The 20588-nt window shown below is 40.3% G+C and overlaps 1 protein-coding gene across 1 annotated transcript in view; it reads left to right on the top strand.

The window, feature by feature from the left end:
• SYNJ2 (synaptojanin 2) overlaps nucleotides 1-20231 on the top strand; it is a 70324-nt gene extending 50093 nt beyond the window's left edge. The window contains exons 15-27 of the mRNA XM_039387410.1: nucleotides 736-928; nucleotides 2694-2852; nucleotides 3074-3230; nucleotides 5725-5842; nucleotides 7638-7856; nucleotides 9124-9202; nucleotides 10437-10605; nucleotides 11014-11163; nucleotides 13698-13832; nucleotides 15021-15133; nucleotides 15564-15672; nucleotides 16973-17175; nucleotides 19075-20231. Coding sequence (XP_039243344.1) covers nucleotides 736-928; nucleotides 2694-2852; nucleotides 3074-3230; nucleotides 5725-5842; nucleotides 7638-7856; nucleotides 9124-9202; nucleotides 10437-10605; nucleotides 11014-11163; nucleotides 13698-13832; nucleotides 15021-15133; nucleotides 15564-15672; nucleotides 16973-17175; nucleotides 19075-19857 — 2587 coding nt within the window. The 3' untranslated portion in view covers nucleotides 19858-20231. The remainder of the gene's footprint in view (nucleotides 1-735; nucleotides 929-2693; nucleotides 2853-3073; nucleotides 3231-5724; nucleotides 5843-7637; nucleotides 7857-9123; nucleotides 9203-10436; nucleotides 10606-11013; nucleotides 11164-13697; nucleotides 13833-15020; nucleotides 15134-15563; nucleotides 15673-16972; nucleotides 17176-19074) is intronic.
• The last annotated feature ends 357 nt before the right edge of the window (nucleotides 20232-20588 follow it).

Raw genomic sequence — 20588 nt, 5'->3', positions numbered from 1 at the left:
ACTGGATATCTGGGAGAAATTATCCTGAGAGCAGGTAGTCTTTTTACCGAGTTATCTTTCTGTAGTAAAGTGTATGCTAATCACGACATTGAAATACTAAGTAATTAACAACATAGAGACCCTAAGCAATTTGTCATGAGTACAGAACTCATTTAGGAGTTAAACATAAATAGTTGTATCCAATAATCACTGATTTTATCACATCTGATTTAATAAACTATGGATTATGATCTATTGCTGTTTAATTGAATGAAAAATCCATCATGAACTGTGAAGTTGGGTTCCAATACATATGAACACTAATTAATTTTTTAAATGTCTGAAAAGCAGATTCTGCTATGTTCAAAAGTAAAAGGAAACATAACAGTAAATTTAGTTATTATCCTTATTTTAAGGATCATGGTAGAGGTAAACTTGAAAAGTATATTCTGTAGAAATTCCCAGTATTTCAGAAATCAGGTCTTGCTGGTCTGTTTGGAAGGGGCAAGTAGAGGAGGAAAATCTTTTCAAATAGTTTTATTTCTGTACTATTGTATTATACTTAATTTGAAACATAAGTACTTGAATATCATCAAGAAACTAGAAGATGTGCTTAAAAGCAGCAAGCTTTCTGGAGGGGAGAAAACATGGTGTTGTAAACTGGCTTTTCCTTTATGTTGCAGTCAAAGTTAATTGAATGTTTGTCCCTGCAGTCCTTTACTCTGTTCTCTTTCTATTTTTTTTTTTTTAATCCAGGGATGTAGCAATAGACACTGTGAAAACAGGAATGGGAGGAAAAGCTGGAAATAAAGGGGCAGTGAGCATTCGTTTTCAGTTCTATAGTACCAGTTTCTGCTTTATATGCAGTCACTTAACTGCTGGGCAGACTCAGGTGAAAGAGAGGAATGAAGATTATAAAGAAATCACACAGAAACTCAGCTTCCCAATGGTAAGTGTAGATGTATGTATGCTAAAAACACTGGAGATAAAGGTGGTGTCTTTACATTGTGAAAGCTGGCCTCAGGATGTATTTGGTGACAGGTCATCAAAGAAGTCATCTCAGTGCCACAGAGAATGGGAATAAAAGAAAATGGTAAAAGAAATGTTAAAAAAAATACAGTAAGGAACTGTTTCACAGGAGACTAGATACCACCCAGTATAGCACTTGCTTTACAAAAGTATTACTCCTTTCAAAATTTGAGTTACTGCAGTGCTTGAAAAGTCCTCAGCTATGCACAGTTTTCAAGTCAATCTTTCAAAATAATGCAATTTAATTGACGCATCTATAAGGCATCATGGATAAGATCTAAGTGACTGGTTAGAGCTGGAGAGCATGATATTGATAGCTCTTGCTGGCACTAGTTAGTGAGAATTCCTGAAAGACCATCCATGCTATTCAGTACACCAGTGCTTTAGCTGCTCCTGCTCGGGTATGATATACCAGTTCTTGGTCACTGACATGGTACTTTTCATTCCTTTCATTTTGTCCTCGTGAATGTGTCAGCGTCAAGGAACTGCTGGCTTTTTTTAGAGTGTGGCAAGTAGGCACTATTGGTCTGTATGAATAACTTTTCCCCTAAATTGTGTCAAATCAATCACCCTAGTTTTTTATTTCCAGCTTGTCTCCTCAGGCCAGTAGATAACCCATGGGATTTGACAGCAGTACTCCTTTGGTTCCCTTAATGTTGACTGCTTTAATTTCCACAATACTTCCTTTCTTGGACCTCTCCAGAGAGGTCCTAAGCCAGAGGTGGTGGTCGGGGGATGGATTGGACCAGTTTTTGTATTCTGGTTAGTCAGCAAAAAATGGCATTTAGGTTGCAAAGCATAAAATTTTAACTTCCTGTTGTTTGCAAGGTTTAGAGGCTTGGCACGTGCAGCATATCAATCAGTTGGTTTATGTAGGAGCTAATACTGACAGACTGGACGTCCTGCATAGACGATCTGTTCCAAATGGCCATAAAGTTGTGTTTGTGGTAGTTTTTCCTTCTAATACCTTATTAACTATTTGATGTCCTTTACATCTGCAATAGCTAAACGTACCTTGTGTGTATAACGCATATAAAGAGTGCCCTCTAGTGCTGTGACAGCAAGAGCTCCGTAACGTTTCCCTGATAAATGTCTCAGGTTTGGAGGTTTATAGCTTAACTGTGGTGGGGAGGGAGCAGAGTGAGGGAGGGGGGAAGACTGGTTAGAGGACAGGATACTAAATTTAGAACTGGAGTGAATTTTCATTGACGTTTTATTTCAATACATTTATAAAACTATGATGTGCACATAAGATCAAATTTGGAGCTTGTTCTTACTCAGGAGCTTTGTTGCTGAATGTGCCTTGGTAGCAGAAATACATTTGCTGTTATATTTAGAATATGTAAATATATACATGTGGAATGTGTTAGGGAAACAAACATATATTTTAAATATTCATGACAGCCAAATTGTGAATATAAAGCTGGGTTCCAGCTTTGACATACTTTTAGGAAAGAAGGGTCAGAGTCTGACACTCTTGTTTACAAAATTCAGCTCAGCAGGGTGCCAACGACAGTGAAGGAACCATTCTATTTTACCACAAGATGAATTTGAACAAATAGAATGTGACAAGTGGGTCTACTATTTAGTAATTCAGAGAGACTGAGTTGTAAATTTCAGTGCATTTTAAAGGTATTTTCATGAATGTGATTTAACATTAATGGTATTCTGTACCTCTGAACTAGGGGCAGAGCATGTTCTCACATGACTATGTCTTCTGGTGTGGTGACTTTAACTATCGCATTGATCTAACATACGAAGAAGTCTTTTATTTTCTCAAACGTCAAGATTGGAAGACACTTTTGGAATTTGATCAACTGCAACAGCAAAAATCCAGTGGAAAAGTAAGGCAGTATATCTAATTTTCTTGAATACCTGCATGTTGTCTTGCCCTTGTTCCTTGAGAGAGTGAAGAAGTTGTGTTTTCAGACCCTTGTTTGTAGCACGTGAATGTAACACTTTGTTTAAAACTCAGTATGTTATTTGTTTGCAGAGAAATTGATACTTCAGAATGGGACCTACCTCAGCTGTAACTTAATCAAAGAAATATTATTTATTTTAATAGATTTTTAAAGACTTCCATGAAGGGACTATTAATTTTGGACCAACATATAAATATGATGTTGGCTCAGAGGCTTATGATACAAGTGATAAGTGCAGAACTCCAGCATGGACTGACAGAGTGCTTTGGTGGAGAAAGAAACTGCCTTTTGAAAAAACAGGTGCGTAGAATCTTTCCTCCTTCTTTATCTGATTGCCCAACTCTGCTCTGCAGTGGTGCAACCTCACCTTGGATATTGTGTGCAGTTTGGTCCCTGCAATATAAGAAAGTTATTAAGCTATTAGAGACCGTCCAAAGGAGGGCAACGAAGATGGTGAAGGGCCTTGAGGGGAAGCCGTATGAAGAGCAGCTGAGGTCACTTGGTCTGTTCAGCTGGAGAAGAGGAGACTGAGGAGAGACCTCATTGCAGTCTACAATTTCCTCATGAGGGGAAGAGGAGGGGCAGGCACTGATCTCTTCTCTGTGGGGACCAGTGACAGGACCTGAGGGAATGGCCTGAAGTTTTGTCAGTGGAGGTTTAGGTTGGATAGTAGAAAAAGGCTCTTCACCCAGAGGGTAGTTGTGCACTGGAACGGGCTCCCCAAGGCAGTGGTCACAGCACCAAGCCTGACAGAGTTCAAGTGTTTAGACAATACTCTCAGGCACATGGTGTGACTCTTGGGGATGATCCTGTGCAGGGCTAAGTGTTGGACTTGATCCTTGTGGGTCCCTTCCAACTCAGCATCTCCTGTGATTCTGTAATTAGAAAGTTGTTTTAGAATTCATCCAGAATTAGTGAATGGTGCTTTATTAAAGCAGATGTTCCTTCTGTTTCACTGGATTAACTTGCAGAGATAGAAAAAGCCCTTTCTTCTTGAGTGTGTGAAAAAAGGCTTCATCCTACAGATCAAAAAGGTGCTGGGAGCTCACTGAAGAACTGAAAACAAATCACCTGTAGCAATGTAGAAATTATTCTGTTGTTTTCAGCAGAATCATTAGTGCGCATGAAGTTCCTGTCTTATAATGGCTAGATTGTTATAACTGCTGTCCTCAGTAGATGTATAAGCAGTTTTCTGTAATTTCTTCTGTCTTGGTAATTTTTAGGAATATTTCTGCTGGCAATTGGGGGAGATTTCATTAATTAGTGCTTACAAAGTACTTTGAGATCATGAATGACTGGCACAACAGAAGGCTGTTTTCACTTGTTATTCAAAAGTTACAGTTACAAAATAAGAAGTATTTCTTTGCATATCCAGGGACAGTTTTCATAACCATTCTCTCAGTCTGTGAAAAATCTATGCCCCGATGTTTCTAAATTTGAATGAATTAATATTAAAAGTGTAATCACTGGAGAATTAATTTGGCCTATCCCTGCAGATGTGATTTTTCACATGCCTGGGAACTTCTGCTTGGAATTTAAGTCATACCATGATTATGTTAAGTGTAAAAACTACAAAGCAAAAATAGGGCAATCAGAGAGTACATGTCAATGGGATACAGTTATGCACTCTTATTTAAGGAATGAAAAACAAAGTAAAATGAGGAGCTTAAGCCATTGATAAGAGATGCAATCTGGGAAAAAAAGCTGTGTGAGACATAATAAGGAAGTTAAGACAGCCCTCGTGTGCTGACGCTTCATTTTAGAGAAGGAACACCCTTCCGCATTTTTGATGCATATTCCTTATTTTGTATGGCAAAGCTTGCCCCTGGGGGACTTTAGTATTTGGAATACACACAGAATGTAGGATCTAACTAGCTGGTCTGCAGGAGTCAAGGCGGGTTCCTTTCTTTAGAGCTTGTAGGCCTCTCACAGCTATTTCACACGGGTATATTACTGACCCCTTATCTGTTCACCCAACTTCCAAGCCCTGCAAAGCTTTTCTTAGTTCACTACTAGAGTTCCTCTCCTTTACTGCTGGTGGCAAGGCTCTTCTGCCTCTCGGTTCTAATTGTTTTGTGTTGCTTCTTCTTACTGTTATAGGCTAAAAGACTACTTGCTTTCTGAGAAAGAAGTGTAGCCCCAGTGTGAGTGATTCGGCAGAAATGCCATATTCCATATTAACTCATTTTCTGCTCGACAGAAAAGAGATAGTTATCCATTTGCCCAAACAGTGACCTAAAAACTTTCCTGTTATTAACAACAATAGAATACCTCACTCTAGCATAATGTCTGGAGCACTTTCTGTCACCTTAATGCATTGCAAAAGAAGTATTTGGAGACTGGATGTGCATGGGTTTGCTTTCTCCCACCTCTTGTGTATTATTTCTCCAATACCTGTGTAATATTCAGATTTGCAATGTCATTTCCAAGTACAATTTCCATGCTCAGTAATGGGACAGGAGGCAAGATACTAATAAGACTCTATCAACCCAGAAAAGAGAGAGAGTACAGGTAATTAATTGGGTGACATTCAGGTCAACCATTTTGCAAGTTTCTTATTCTAGTGATCAGCTGTCTTGGTTGCACTCCCAGTCTTTTCTGTATTTTTTCATTCTAGTCCCTAATTTGTAAATCTTTTAGGATAAAAGCTCTTCCTGGAATGTTATATACAAGAACAAAAAAAAAACCCACCTCCCACTACTGGGGTCTGTGAAGAGCATTCTTATAAAATAGTGTTTAACTGTTAGTAAAACTAGCTTTGAGTGAGTTTTAAATCATGTTTTGTCCTGCACAGCTGGAGAGATCAATCTTCTAGACAGTGATCTCAATAGTGATACTAAAGTGAGGCACACCTGGACCCCTGGAGCCTTGATGTATTATGGGAGAGCAGAGCTGCAAGCATCAGACCACAGGTAAAGTCCTATGCAAACAATCAGAGAAAGGACTGCCGGGTTAGATTGTGTCATACTGAATTACACCTTCAGAGTGAGGGACCAAGTCTAATTATAACAGGAATTACACCCTTATTCTGTGTTCAGTACCTGTTTGGTGGGGTTTTTTCCCCTCATAGTGGGTTTTATACCAGGGTGGCAAGTATCTACAGTCATGTATTTATTTTTGTTGCATTGTGATCTCAACAAACACTGGATAAGTTGCAGCAACGAGTGTAGAAAACAGCGCTTTCTGTTGCTTGGTTTCAGAAAGCTCTGACACCTCAGGAAGCTGCTCTGATGGACTTCCATTCAGCTTCCTGCAGGAGAGGAGGAGGTTGGGACTGTGTGACCTGAACAGGTGTAAGACAGGCCACATAGGGCCAGGTTTGACCTCTTCACAGTAGTCAAGTGTGGGTCTTCTGCACCTCCCTTAAAAATGGAGATGGGAGAAGGAAGAAAAATCAAAGACCAGTGCTTCTGGTTGATCCATATCATTAACTTCTCTTTAGGGATATGATGACCTTTCTTTGTTAAACTTGTTCTCTGCTTCACTTCTGAGAAACAAATTTGGTAATAAATACGCTTTGAAAGGTCCCTTCCATTCAGAATAATATTTGTCTCACCCCTTGCATGCCCTGTGGAAATGCTACAATATTGTTCCTCCTAGCAGTGCTCATTGACCCCCAGGAGCTGTCTCTGTGCTTCTCATAGTGCTCTTGCATGCAAGGACTGTTCTGTATTCCTCCAGCAATGGAAGAACATGCCTCTTGCAATCAATTTATCTGTGTCAAGGCTTTGACATTGCTGTGTTCCAAAAAGCACAGTGGAGCTACTGCACTCATTATACAGGACCCTGAGGATGCAATCTGTGAAACATGGCTGTTATACATGGCTTTCTGTTTCAGCAAACTTGGTTGCAAATACTGCTTTTTAATTACAGTCAGCAGGTTTTCTTTCCCAAAGTCTGTGCTAGAAAAAGGGCATAGCTGTATCTTTGTGACATATGGAAATGCATTATGATTCCCAATGCTTGAGGAAATAGTAATGCTTCCTATACATTTTTCCCCTTTACTATCCCTTTCTAGTTGTTGCTTTCTTATGCCCTGGTAATGAGTATTCAAGAGCCAGGTCTATTAAAAGTAGGAGGCAGCAATTTTAACATAGTTATAAGAGCAGCCATTCCCGTTACTGCTCTGTGTGTACGTGCAGGTGGAAATCCAAGAATGTGGATTGCTTCCACTGAGATGAGTTTTACTCTTTCAGACAGCTCTCTCAATTTTATTCAGATCTAACACACAGAGAGGTAATTTGTAAGAAACGGCTCAAGAAGCAAGTTTGCAGCCTTGGCAGCTTATAATGATTGACATATATTTGCTACATAAAAACATTATACACTTAGAGTACCTTGTCCTTAATTTTTGGAAGAAGATATCTTTATGTGGCCTTGTCTAACAGAAAATAATATATTTCCATCCTGATCTATAGAGGTTTTGGGACACAGCTGTTTGATAATGAGTGAAGTATCCTGGTATTTTTAGTCTGCAGGTTTGCCAAAAGTGCTACATACAACTGTTATTTAAAATCCTTTGTGGTGTGTCCTCACTGTTACATTCAGGTAATGCAGGGCTGGGAAATATAATTAATAGTGCTCAAGGTATGATCTTGACCACTGCAGGAAAAATGAAGCTTACCTGCCCTACTTCTTGAAATAGACTTTAGATTTATATAAGCATTTCTTATTTTTAAATAAGCATTTTTCCTTTGTTTCACGTAGGCCAGTGTTAGCTATTGTAGAAGTGGAAGTTCAGGAGGTTAATGAAGCTGCCCGTGAGAGTGTTTTCCGGGAAGTGTCATCTTTCCAGGGACCACTGGATGCCACAGTAGTGGTAAATCTGCTATCACCAACACCTGAAGAGAAAAATGAATTTCCTGAGGACTTGCGTACAGAGCTTATGCAAATGTTTGAGGATTATGGCACTGTTGTTCTGGTCAGGTAAGTTTGGGATCTGAAATGGCATGTTATCTATTAAAAGCACAGACTAGAAAATCCCTTTTGTCCTGACAGAGTTAACTTTGTTTTGGAAGGTACTATGTTTAATTCCTTTCCTGCATGTTGAATTCTTCATTAGAAATGTAATACAAATGTTTTGAATACCTTATACCTCACAACAACCTGTTAAAGAAATAGTCTAACAGCTCTCTTGGCTGAGTGGAAGAGAATTTTATTCAAGACACCATCATAAAGCAGAGGCTTTGACGTAAATTATCACCTTTAGATTCAGGCCTCACTTCCATGCATTTCTGTTTCTGGTGGGTCTTTGGGCCCTGCTTCACCTCCTCTGAGGAGATCTGCTCTCTTCCACAACTCTTTCACACTCAGTAGGATTTCCTGACTGGGTCTCCTTTCTGTTGGGGGTCTACTGCTGTTTTGGTAATAGTACAGCTTCTTGCAGTGCTGTCACGTGCTGTGTTTGAGAGGGAGAGTGGGATACCTTCTGGCAGAGCAGCTTAATTTCATTCTGATTGATTCTGTACAGGGCTCCAGCACAGCTATGAGACTTCTGTTTTGAGAAATACAGGCAAAAGACCTAACAGTTGACCTCTGGGAAACACCACCAGAAACTTGTTTATGTTGTATTGGATCCATTTATTAATGGAGAAAGCTGATAATCTGTTGTTGTGTAGTTTTGTGAAGTACCAATATTAACTGAGGGTTCAAAAGCAGCCCTGCAGGAACAGCAGCATCACCTTGCTTGCGAAGAAAATGAGCAAGAAAAGAACATGCTTTGGTGGTTTTGGTTTAGTTAGTTTTAATTGCTTTAGATCTTGGTGGTATACTAGTCTTTGGGAACATGTCCTCTGAGGTGAAGGGTATGCAGAACCATAGAAGTCAGTACAGAGGGAGTGTGGATATTGGACTGGGTGCCCCGTCAACAGCTGTTGGGATGTTTGTACTGCTGCTTCAGGAGCGATCCAGTAAAGGACAGGGTGCTGGGGTCACACAAGGGAGGAAGGGAGAGAAGTGGGATTCACAGATCACCTACTCCTCCCCAAAAAATAGAATTGTGAAGGAAAATACAACTAAAACCAAATACATAGCTATTATGTATCTCATATATATATATATGTATCATATATATTATATTTCATATGAGATATATATCTATATAGGATAGAAAACTATCATACTTGCCTTTAAGGGTTTTATGCAATTGTGGAGTAAAATGCACTGTTTTTTCTCCTCTGCCTTTTTTCACTAGGATCATTGGAGGTCAAATGCTGGTGACATTTGCAGACAGCAAGTCAGCTCTTCATGTTATGGATATAGATGGTGTCAAAGTAAGATTCTCTCAAACCTATAACAATAATTTCATAACAAATTTCTCAAAAGTGGCTGCTTAGAATAAGGTAGTTGAGTTTCTAGGTAAATCAAGTAGCATTATTTCAAAGGAAGTTAGTGCTCACAAAGTCCTTAGCTTTCACCACTGCTGAGGCTTTCAATGCAGTATTTCAGTTTCAGGATGGCATGAGGTGATCTTTCATGGAGCTCCTAAGCAGTTCTTAGGATCTGGCCTCTGATACCACTGCAGAATACATGGACTTGGTCATTGTTCTGGCACTTGAAGAAGTTCTCCTGAGATTCTGTGTGACTTTATACTGTTGCCAAAGCATCCTCATGATTGTGGTTTGGAGATTTTTCATTTCTCTTAAGTGTATCAAATAAACTCCTTCTACCAAGCTGGAACAACATGATTCATTGGCCTCCATGGCAAATTCAGCATTAGCAGTAGGCGTTTACCTTCCCATCCCCTGCTCTTCCTTCCCACGCATGTACTCTGCAATTCATCAACCCCCTCATTTTTGCTGACAAAACTGTTTGTGGGGCTGCCCTGTAAACTCAACCCTGAAGTAATGGATTTAACTCTCATTCTTCTTTAATATTTGCAGTTTTCTCTTTTAATTTGACTCATGCCATTGATAGCATGGACTGAAACACAATTGTATATACACAGTGTGTGAAGGTGCTGGGAACCTGGGCTGAGAACTTTTTAAGCTAATTTTCCTGTCGTAATATATCCTGCTGGCTTGGATACATTTCACCCCAAATGTCATAGAGCAACACAGGTAGACAGCAGTAGTCATAACCTGTTTAATAATATACTTTTGCGTACACATCAACCATATATGATCAGAGAGTCTCCTTACAGATGGCAGCAGGCAACAAACTCTTGTGTGTTTTAAAACTGCTGGCTCAAAAATTGAAACCTCCCACACCAATATTACTATCATAGTATCCTTTTGATGATATTTGATGTTTCACCTATTTCTCCAATATTTCCCAAATGCAGCAGCAGTGCTTTTGAGCTGTGAAGTTCATTTTCTTTCAAGAATATTGATACAGTCTGAAAACAGGGTTATGGGGGTAGGAAGAGTGTTTCCTTTTCATTTAGCTTCTGAAGTTGCATCAGTTTCTGAAGCAATTGTACAGCAGGCAACATTTGCTTATTTTGTTCAGGTGTTCTTGTTTTGTGAAGTAACTTGGCAAAGGGGAACAATTCTTTCTTTGCATTAGGTTAGAGGCAGAACAGTGAAGATCCAGCCCAAGACTAAAGACTGGCTAAAGGGCCTTCATGAGGAAATTGCTCGAAAACGGGACAGCATTGTCCCCATGTCCCCTACGGCAAATTCCCATCTTCTGGAAGAAAATTTTGACTTTTCAAGTTTGGACTATGACTCAGAAGGTAAGCAACAGGTTTCTAAGCAAAGTTGTGAGAAATTGCTTCGCTGACTTTGGTTACACAGGGAAGGTACAGTGTGAGTGTCAGTTATATCTTGATTTGTAACAAAGCCACACTTTTTTAAGAGAGGATTGTAACTGAAGTCATGACCTGGCACTGTGCTTTGGCAGAGACCTGTTACTTAGATCATCCCATCAATTTAGTGTTTTGATATATGTTAGCAAATTCAGTGTATGGTACAGTTGTCTGTATAGAGACACACTGTAATGAAACACATGGGTTGGTTACACAAGAATTTTGCCCAGCCTGTGTATTAAATTAATTGATAGTATAGGTTAATTCATTGGTAGTATGGAGAGATAGAGAATGCATTTGTTCACTAATTCTGTGTTATCTAATATTTTAATCCAGGTGATATAGAGGATGAAGATGATTATTTAGATGATGCTTTGTGTCAATACCTAGTAGCAGACACAGCAGAAGATATGTCTGACGGCTCCGGACACTGTGCATCCATAGCTCTTTCAAACAAATCTGGACAAAACCCACGGCTGTATAAAGGTAAAGTATCTACCTTCCTTAAAGTAAGACCTGAAGGTTTGTTGTTTGTTCTCCTGTTGTATTTTCCTATTCATTTTTATTTTCATTCTAGGTCCTCCTGTAGTAGCTATTCATGCTCAACTGCCATTGAGTTAGTGACTGTAACTGAGGCCCTCAGGCATAACAGCAATAAAGCTTAGATTCTCCTTCTCTCTAGCCCAGAGCAAGGCAAGAGTGCTGAAAAATGCTGTTTTATAGCCATGAGAAACTAAGTCTTTTTATTCACTTGATATTGTTTGGCACCAGAGCATGCAACAAAAGATTGTATGTTGTTTTCTTAGGCCCAGTGCAAAATCAAACCAAAGGAATCCTGTTTGATTCAGTGATGGGCTCAACTCTCCTTTGAGTAGTAGCAGTGTTAAAGCAGTCAGGTGTAAGCTGGGAGGTTGTTTTGTTCATATTACTTGAGAGGCCTAAAATTTCTCCTTTGTTCCCATTTGATTTATTTCTGAGAAAGTTGAGGTTCACAGAAAATATATATTCATTCTTGTAGTACTTCATAAGTGCATTAACTTTTTTCTTGGTCACATGGCTTGTTTGCACATTATTGTGACGTGACTCGGTAAAGAGAAGATAAAGCTGTGAAGAGAATACTGACAAAAACTGCACCAAGAACTAGCTAAGCCAGTGGGATATGATCAGGACGTGCTTTAGTGGCCAAGCATTGACAGGCTGGGTTGCGTATTAAACACTTGATTGTGACACCCAGTGATTCAGTAGCTGTGATTCTTCACTCTCTCAGAAGTGCTTTGTCCTCTGACATAACAGTGAAAACTTTAATACCTCCAAAGGTTGAGTCAGAAGTAGAGTTCAAAAAGATAAAATGAAATTCCTACATTTACATAGACAGATTTTCCAACAGTGATTTATGGCTTTCTTGCCCATCTTGAGTCATAGGCTCAGTGCAGCGTGGCCAGACCCAGAAACCTAGCCCTGAGTCAAGGAATCATTATTAAATACTGTGAAGCCAATCACTTTTATTATAGGGTGCCTTGCCCTCCAAGCACCTCTGGCCTACTGTGTGATGATTCATTAAGCCACAGAGAACTGCAGTGACTCTTGTCACCCACATTAACTCTTCCCCTCAAAAAATATCACAAAGTAAATAGAGATTATGGAGTATAGTTTGAAGGAGGTCAGGATGGGGTCATGATCTCACACAACTCAAAATATGATATATTCAATTCATCTTAAAGTGTCTGCAATTTCAGATGCCTCCATAAGCTTCCAATTCTGCCTCAGTAACTCCTAATTGAAGGTACGATGATTGTGTAGCTGGTGTTAGACACAGCTGGAAACAAGTGACAGGCACAACAGTGTGTATATGTTTCTGAGGTCAGAGAAGGGCATAGCCTCACAAAATTGATGTCTCTGCCAGCAGCCTTTTGGGGGAAGGGATTGGGTGGTGATGGCTGTTTTTTTCATGTTCAGTTTCACTGCCAGAACTTCAAACCGTGCTTCTAGGTGCCTGCATGACTGCTTGGATCCTACCAATGAGCCCGTTTCTGCAGCTCAGAAGTATTAAAAATGCAGAGAAGAGGGAGGGTGGGCTGGGCAGATGACAGGCTCTGTCTCTCTGGATGCCATCCGCTGCTGAGTGGGAGTAGGAGGCTGTGAGGCAGCTTGGTATTCCCTGCAGAACAAAGCTTTCTGAAAAACAACAACTTGTTTAAAAATACCTGAAGTATGAGAGACTGCTGCTACACAATTCCTTCCCCATCTCCTCAAAACCACAGGGACGAAACTAAACCCAGTGAATCTTGGAGCCCTAAAGAACAGAGGCAGGGCAGCCATGGCAGGGCAAGAGGACTGAAGTGAAAATCTTCACTATAGCAGACAGGGACAATAAAGCAATCCTTACTTCTCCCCTCTACAGCTGTCAGAGAGGCTTAGATGAGATGAAAGGCAGTAATTACTTAGTGATGGAAGGTGCAGCCAAAGTCTAGCAGACTGAGGCAAGTGTACCTATTAGGAGATGTTGCTGGAAAGCAGAGATGTGATGAGTGAGCCATTCAGACAGATTTTTGTCTGGCATAAAAACAGTTGTCCTGAGCAAGAAAAGGTGTCTAATCCTCAGATGAAATTCCTGTGTTTGGGATGGAAGAGCAAGGAATTGGCCATGATTAGCCATGGCAGTTTGAATGAGAGCAGGTTGCCACCAAGTCTGGCTGTAAAAAGCTCAGAATCTAACAAGGTGACTAGTAACCCTGAGATCATATGCAAGCAAGTCTTTGTGTTGGTACAAACAGTTAATAAATGGTGGGAAAGGAGAGAGAGAGAAGCATTTGACAAAAGGGTAGATGTTTCCTGCAGTGGGAGCAGGCAGACACTGGGGGAGAACAAAACAATATGAAAGGAGCCATGTTGTGTTGCTGAGATACCTGGTTGAGGTGAGCCATTCACAGTCACCTCTCTCCTGATCACTTGGATTTGGTGCATTTCACCCAATAATACTTCAAAAATAAATAATAAAAATACTTCAAAATTTTCCATAGATGATACAGACCTGGCTGATTTGAAGCAGGAGCTGGAGGCAAGTGGGGAATGCCACCGCCGGATTCCAAGCAGGTCTCTGTCCATTCCTACCAGGCCTCGGCCACTTCAGCCGCCACAGAGACCTCCACCTCCTGGTGAGTTTAACTTTCTTTAATGCTGTGTTGGCCCCAGCTGAACAGGTTTTGCCTGCCATTTCTTGTTCTGAAACGTCAGGCTGTTGAGGTACTTGCCTCCCAGCCTGTTTCAGCTTGAGTATGGCTGCTGTTAGTACTGGGAGAAGTTTGTCTCCAGAATGACAGGTACTCCACAAAAAAAGTGCCTTTAGTAAGATAGAATGGTCTATATGTTTCACACGAACTCATCACTCAGGTTAGTGAGTTGAGCAGCCACTTTGTGGCAATAAAAATATTGGTATTTATGCCTACTGACTTCCAAAGTTACTGAGTGTTTTCTTGCAGTTTCGTGGTTTCTGAATTAATTGTAATCATACTTATAAAAAGCTTTGACAAAATACTTGTTCTGGACAGTTTTTCCTTTCCTGCTTTGCAAGCAATTCTTGCTTGCTTTTGTGTTTATGAAAGAAATGCAAAGTGGCTTATGATTTTCAGTGAGGCACAAAGGGGAAGTGATGCTCTTTACCTAAGCTCTGCACACCTGAAATGCCATCAGTGCTGTGCTGCTCCTTTTTTATGGCTACTTCTTGGTGAATGCTGATTGCGAGATCAGCAACATCATCTTCGCTTTCTGTCTTAGACAAGCTATACATCATGCTTTTCTTGCAGCCCAAAAATCTCTCTTTTGTGTACATTTTCCAGTCTTAAATTAAAGGTTCTGTCAGGCTCCCTGTTAGAAGGATTATTCCCATTCATTTCTGAGTCTGTTGCACAGAAGTGGCAACACCAGTATCTGTATTTCTGTGCCTAGTGTGCAATGTTAGTGCACTGAGGTTATCTAATTAATTAAATGAAAGTAAGACTAACTAGGAAACTGCTTCCTGAAACAGTTCAAGATTTCAGCATTTTGTTCTGTGTTGAGATTTTTTTTTCACCTTAGATTAGACCAGTGACCGTTAAGCACATCACTCTGCCTAGATTAAAGTGTCTGACTCTTGGCACTCACGCAGAAGGACTCAAGGTCCTCAGTGTCCTACAGGAAGGTCTTGCTTAATGTATCTGTCCCTGGAGGAGCAGGGAGGGTGATGGCATCTCTTCATCTCTTTTATTTATCACAAACAGTTTCCAAGCACATTGTTTTTGCTCCATTGCAGATAAAATGTTGTACCAGCTCTTGAATGTAAAAAGCTATTTTTATTCCTCTTTCAGCCGGAACATCAGTCAAAAAGTCCCCCTCAGATGGTTCCCTCTCTCCAGGAAGCCATTCCACCTGCTCCATCCTGGCAACAGCAAAGCTGCTACCTGGAGCCCCTCAGCAGCCAGTGAGTCCTGCTGCTCAGCATGGCCTCTTGCCATTGTCCTGATCTCTTCCATCTACGCTCACACTGAGCATCATGTACAGGATGGACCTGTCATACAAGGAAGGAAGTCCATCACATGTCTGAGCTGAAAATGCTAAGATAACTTCTAGTACTGTAATACTGTAATACTGTAGGCCCTGCTAGACACTAGAAAAAAGTTAATAAAGTGCCAGGAATTAGGAAGGCCAAAGAGAGAGAGAGTGAGAATGAATAGTGCTGGTAGCAAAAATGTAATATTTGCCAAAAGATTCTTAAGTTAATTTATACTAAATTCTGAATTGCCACTGGCAAGAACAGAATTTTACAGGTGTATGATCTTAGCTGTAGAATTACAGGTGTACAAGAAAAATCAATTCTCTCAAGATTACTCATTCTCATATTTTTTTTAAAGCCTAAAGTCCGGACTGGAATAAGCAAACCTTACAATGTCAAGCAGATCAAAACCACCACAGCTGAGGAAGCAGAAGAAGCTATCAGATGTCTTATGGAAGCCAAAGGAGGTGAGCACAGCTTTCTTACTGACTTCTAAAAATCTTTAAATAAAGAAAACTGTAGGTGTATTCATCCATCTCATCATAGCCCAGATGCACATATTTCTATTCAGAATTTCACCTGAACACATTCTTGCAAAATTGTACATGGTATTCTCTGTCAGTTCTGGTAATATTAACCTTTTTTGAAGATGATTAAAGTTTTATATTTTGTTGTAGAACCTTCTACTAGGAGCACCTTAGGTTATTTATGTCCAGATTTAGTCAGAAAAATTAAAATATAAAGATGGGATCTTACTAAAGTAAGTGGTGCCTGTGTTAGCTCAGAGTTGCATAAAAGATATTTGCTGCTCTATTTAGTGAATGCTTATTATTCCAAGCAGAACTACAGAGCAAATACAGCTGCAGGAGAAATAACCTGGATTCTGTTCACATTTGGACAGCAAGTATAGTTGTAACCTAGATAGAAGCTTGCAGCACTTCAGCTTGAATAGTTAAGCTAACAGGCTACTCTGTGTTTTGGCTCTCTATCCAGTCCCTGGAGAAGAGAGCCTTTTGCAAGGGCAAGTTAGAGCAGGAAACTAGCTTAGGTACTGTGAATGTACCCTCCAGGGTTGCATGCAGTCTTTCTGCTGACGCTGCATGAATGAGAATGGCTACCTGAGTTTGCAAGACTCTCAGTTTAGGAGAAAAACATCACTTTTTCATTTATAAAAAGAACAAATGTAGTCTGGACTAATTCCATTTATTTAGAAATATCATAAAGGCATAAATTCTTCTGTTTGTTCCTCAGTGCTGTTCATTTCATTTTGAAATCAGATTTACTTCCCATTACTTTTGAAATTCACATTAAGCATTTCTCTTGAGGTGGGTGAGAAAACTAGTCTGGTTAGCATCACTTTCAGTCCCTTATGTTGTACCACCAGTTGGCATTCACAGTTTTTCCCAAAGTACTCTACAAGACATGCTTGGTATCATTATCTTGACTTTTCAGATTGGGGCAAAAGGAGACTCAGGACTTTAGGCCAGTACTCCTGAACCCCCAGCCAGTGTTTTTTCCACTTGGCCAAATGGTGGCACAGTACTGCTAGTTCACATAAAATTATTTCAGATGGGAGTTTTTCCCTAACAGCTTATTATTACAAACGTGATAGAATTGCAAAGGTCTGTGCTTATTTCTAAAACCTACCTTCTTGGCCTGAGTCAGCCCTTTAGGCCTGAACATTATGGGAAAGATGTTCGTGAAAGAAAATACCTTGAAGCTGCATTCTAATCAGGCTGAGATGCCATATTTGGTTTTGCTTTTCAGGACTACAGGAAGATGCAGTAAAGCCTGTTCCAAGCAGAAACCAGACTTTCACGAAACCCGAGCCTCTTCCCAGCAACCTAAAGTCAGCCTCATTTCAAGGGTTGCAGGCAGGACCAGTGCCTGTGCCTCACCGTCCACCACCCAAAGTTCCAACTCCAAAGAAGCCAGTACCCCTGCAAAGGACTGGAGTCAAGGTGGAAAATGTAAGACAGTTGCAGCCAAATGCATCCAGCCTCCATTACCCAATGTGAACAATGGCAGGAGGGGTAGGCTGTTAAACAGTTTGTATGAAGTCCTGTCACGTCAGCAGGCACTGAAATGATTTTGCATAAAATGTAAGAAAGATTGGAAAGGAAAGAGAGCCATATTCCACTTTTTTGTTTGTCAGTTCATTCTCTTAGATTTTGTTACCTTTTTTCTGGTTTGTCTAAACCTTCTCAGGATTTAAGACTCACCTCTTCTTCATCACAGTGTTTACTTTTGACCATGAGTGATTTACTCTGTAATGACTTGAGGCAGCTTCTTCATCAGTTCTGCATCCTGTGTCCTTGCTTTTCTTGCACACCTTGTAATGGGATTCAGCCTTTCAATTTGAATTTTGGAGTCTACTCAAGAGTTCAGGTTCTTAAAAATACAAACCTGTAGGTGTTCAGGTTTTAATCTCTGTCAGGTCTCTATAGTGAAGATAACAGTTCACCTCTAGAGCTGCTGAAATAATTATTTAATGTTGAAAGCAATTTAAGTACCAGAGAAAGACAAATATAACCTTTTATATTCTTCCTTTAACAGAACCTCTGCTAAGAAAACTTTGTTCTGAGTTGTCAGGGCTCCTGCCTTACCTTCCTGTCTTAAAGGCGTTCACCCCTTCTCTATAATGGACTTTGTGCCATCTTTACTTAGCAGATTCACCAAAAAAAAAAAAAAAAGAACCCAACCAAAAAAAAACCCCACAAAAAACCCACAGACAAACCCAAAACAAAACCAACCAATGAACCAAAAACATACACACACAAAAAAAGCAAAAAACAGACACACACAAAAACCCAAACAAAAGAAAAACCCACCAGAAAGCACGTGCCAAGTAGTGGTCAGTTTGTTTGTTTTGTCACCATTCCCAGGTCACTCCTGAAAGGTGCTAAGAGGGATTGCTATTTTGGTGTTAGTTATGTGAGAGCTTGTGCAGGAATAGATCCATTTCAGTTTGATTCTGCTTTGGAATTCCACTCCTTCCTCCACCTGAGGGAGGTCAGATGGGAGTTGTGTACTTGAAAACCTCTACCCAATCCACCTCGCTAAAAGAGCGTGCAGTCAAATGTAGGCAACTTAACAACAGCATATAGACAGAAGTGGCAGGGGATATGTCCATCATGAAATACAGAGTAAATATTTTGCCTGCATTAGAATTATATTATCTTTTAATTCTATGCAAGAGTAATAAAGAATTTAAATGCTTACATTCAATCACACCAAGCGTGAGAAATGTGAAGGAGCCCTTGCCCTCTTAGACTGAGCTGGGCTCATTATTTATATATTTTTAAATGGTGGATATATGCTAGACTGTACTTTGAGAGCTTACTTTAATCTTCAGTTTCTAGCATCAGTGAGACAGGGCAGAGCCATTAATGCATTTGTTGGGTTAGCATTAGCTAATTGTCCTTCATTCTTATCTCTCAGGATATACCCAAAGGCACGTGCCCATTAATTTAGGCCTCCCTATGCATTCTTGCTTAAATAATATTAGTCAGTGGAGAGATGTCACAAATAAATAACTCTTCGCAGAACTGTGTTAATTTGGCCCAGAGCAAAATCCTAATGTGAAAGGGAGATGGTCAGAAAGAGATGTATTTCTCACACACGGAGCAAACAGGCTGTCCTCTAGCTCTCTCTAAATGAACACGGGTGCAAGGCACAATGCATGAGCACAGAGCCCAGCAGGTACAGTGTAGAACTGTGCTGTCAAGCCTCCTCTTTGGACTGGTTTTTTTTTCTTCCAGGACAGCCAGTTTCTCTTCGTAACGCCATCAATAAGACTTGCAACAGTAGTGACTCAAACTTTAAGGTACCCATTTTTTCTCACATTTCTTCTTCCTTTTCCCCCTCAGGCCACATCTACAGAAGAGCAGTTTGACCAACAGATAGTACAGTCTCCTTTTGGCTTGCTAGAGCCTCATCTAGAAGACAGAGCTATTCTTTGTCCAACCAAGATCACTCCAGTCCCTAAACCCAGAACACCACAAGCTGGAAAGCCCCAGGAGAGCCGGGGAAACACTGAAAGGCAGCCCCCCTCAGCAAGCATGGCTGAGGCCATTGTACTGCCTCCCCAGAGTGTTCCCTTTGCCCCAAAGGTGCCACCACGAAGGAAGAAGTCTGCTCCTGCAGCTTTTCATCTGCAAGTTCTCCAGAGCAGTGACAGCCCACTTTTTAGTGGGTCAATGTTCAACTCCAACAACAACAACCCTGGGTCCTGCCCCCAGACTGACGTCCTTGCTCGCTCAGCTCCTACAGCCTCCACCAGCCCAGAAAACAGCACAACAAAACTGTTGACACCAACTGCTGCAGAACTGAATGCTAATCTCCAGGGCCTTCCTATAACAGCAGGCCAGCATCCACAACGCTTGGATACCAGCTCCCTTCCAGAGAACACCAGTCTTTTGGACCTGGACGTGCCTTCTTCCTGCCCTCTTTCCATAAAGGCAACATCAGCTACTTCTTCAGCACACACTTCAGAGAATTTAAAACACCCCAACCTGAAAGATTTCAGTCACTGGGTTACATTTAGTGATGATGAAGACAGCAGTGCATTGTCAGAAGGGTTCAACAAACTGCTTGTCTTAGAACAAAACAAAAATACCTTGATGAAGACAAATACTGATTTAGAATTGTAAATTTTGCCTCCTTAATGTTCCTACAGAAATCATAATTATGATGCAAAATAAAAAATTAATCTTTTTTATTTAATGAAATAGATCATCTGTCCATGCTACATTTCATTTTCATGTTTAAAGATAAAGATACTGCCCCTGGAGGGAAGTATATAGAGTACATACAACCTAACATTATCCACAGCTTGTTTGAAAAATTCTTTATTCTAAGTTATTTCTTTTTATTAATCCATCTTAAGATGTTTTATTTCATTTTGGGTACGAATCATATATAAGAACATGTAATGATGTATGGAAAAAAAGACATTAAGAAAAACATTTTCCTGTGGAATTTATATTTTAATCAATTGTTTGAAATAAAGCATCCTTACCTCTAATAGTTAGATTGCCACAGTTATTCTGGAATGAACATCCAGAAGGGAATGTACACAAGTATAAAGACAGCAGTAACACTGGTATTGGTCTGCTACTTTCTGCTGTGGAAACAAGGCTCAGACATATCTGCTTGTAGATCTTTACCAGTGGCTGTGTTGGCAGCACTTACCCTGTTAGACACATTCCTCTCTGGAAGTAAAATGAGTGGTGTGTACCACTTCCTGGATATAAAGCAGAACCAGGAGAGGTGGTGCCTGGGACCAGGAGGAAATGCCTGGTTTTATGCCAAATCAGGCAAGTGGCCCCCTGTATTACAGCAGACATAAGTGCTGCGCTGTCCATGACACTGTAGTAATGTG

Source organism: Pipra filicauda, unplaced genomic scaffold (assembly GCF_003945595.2).
Source record: "Pipra filicauda isolate LSUMZ 115617 unplaced genomic scaffold, ASM394559v2 scaffold55_size4083901_pilon, whole genome shotgun sequence".
Taxonomy (NCBI): Eukaryota; Metazoa; Chordata; class Aves; order Passeriformes; family Pipridae; genus Pipra; species Pipra filicauda.
The sequence above is the reverse complement of the archived record's forward strand: the minus strand, read 5'-3'. Positions and strand labels throughout refer to the sequence as shown.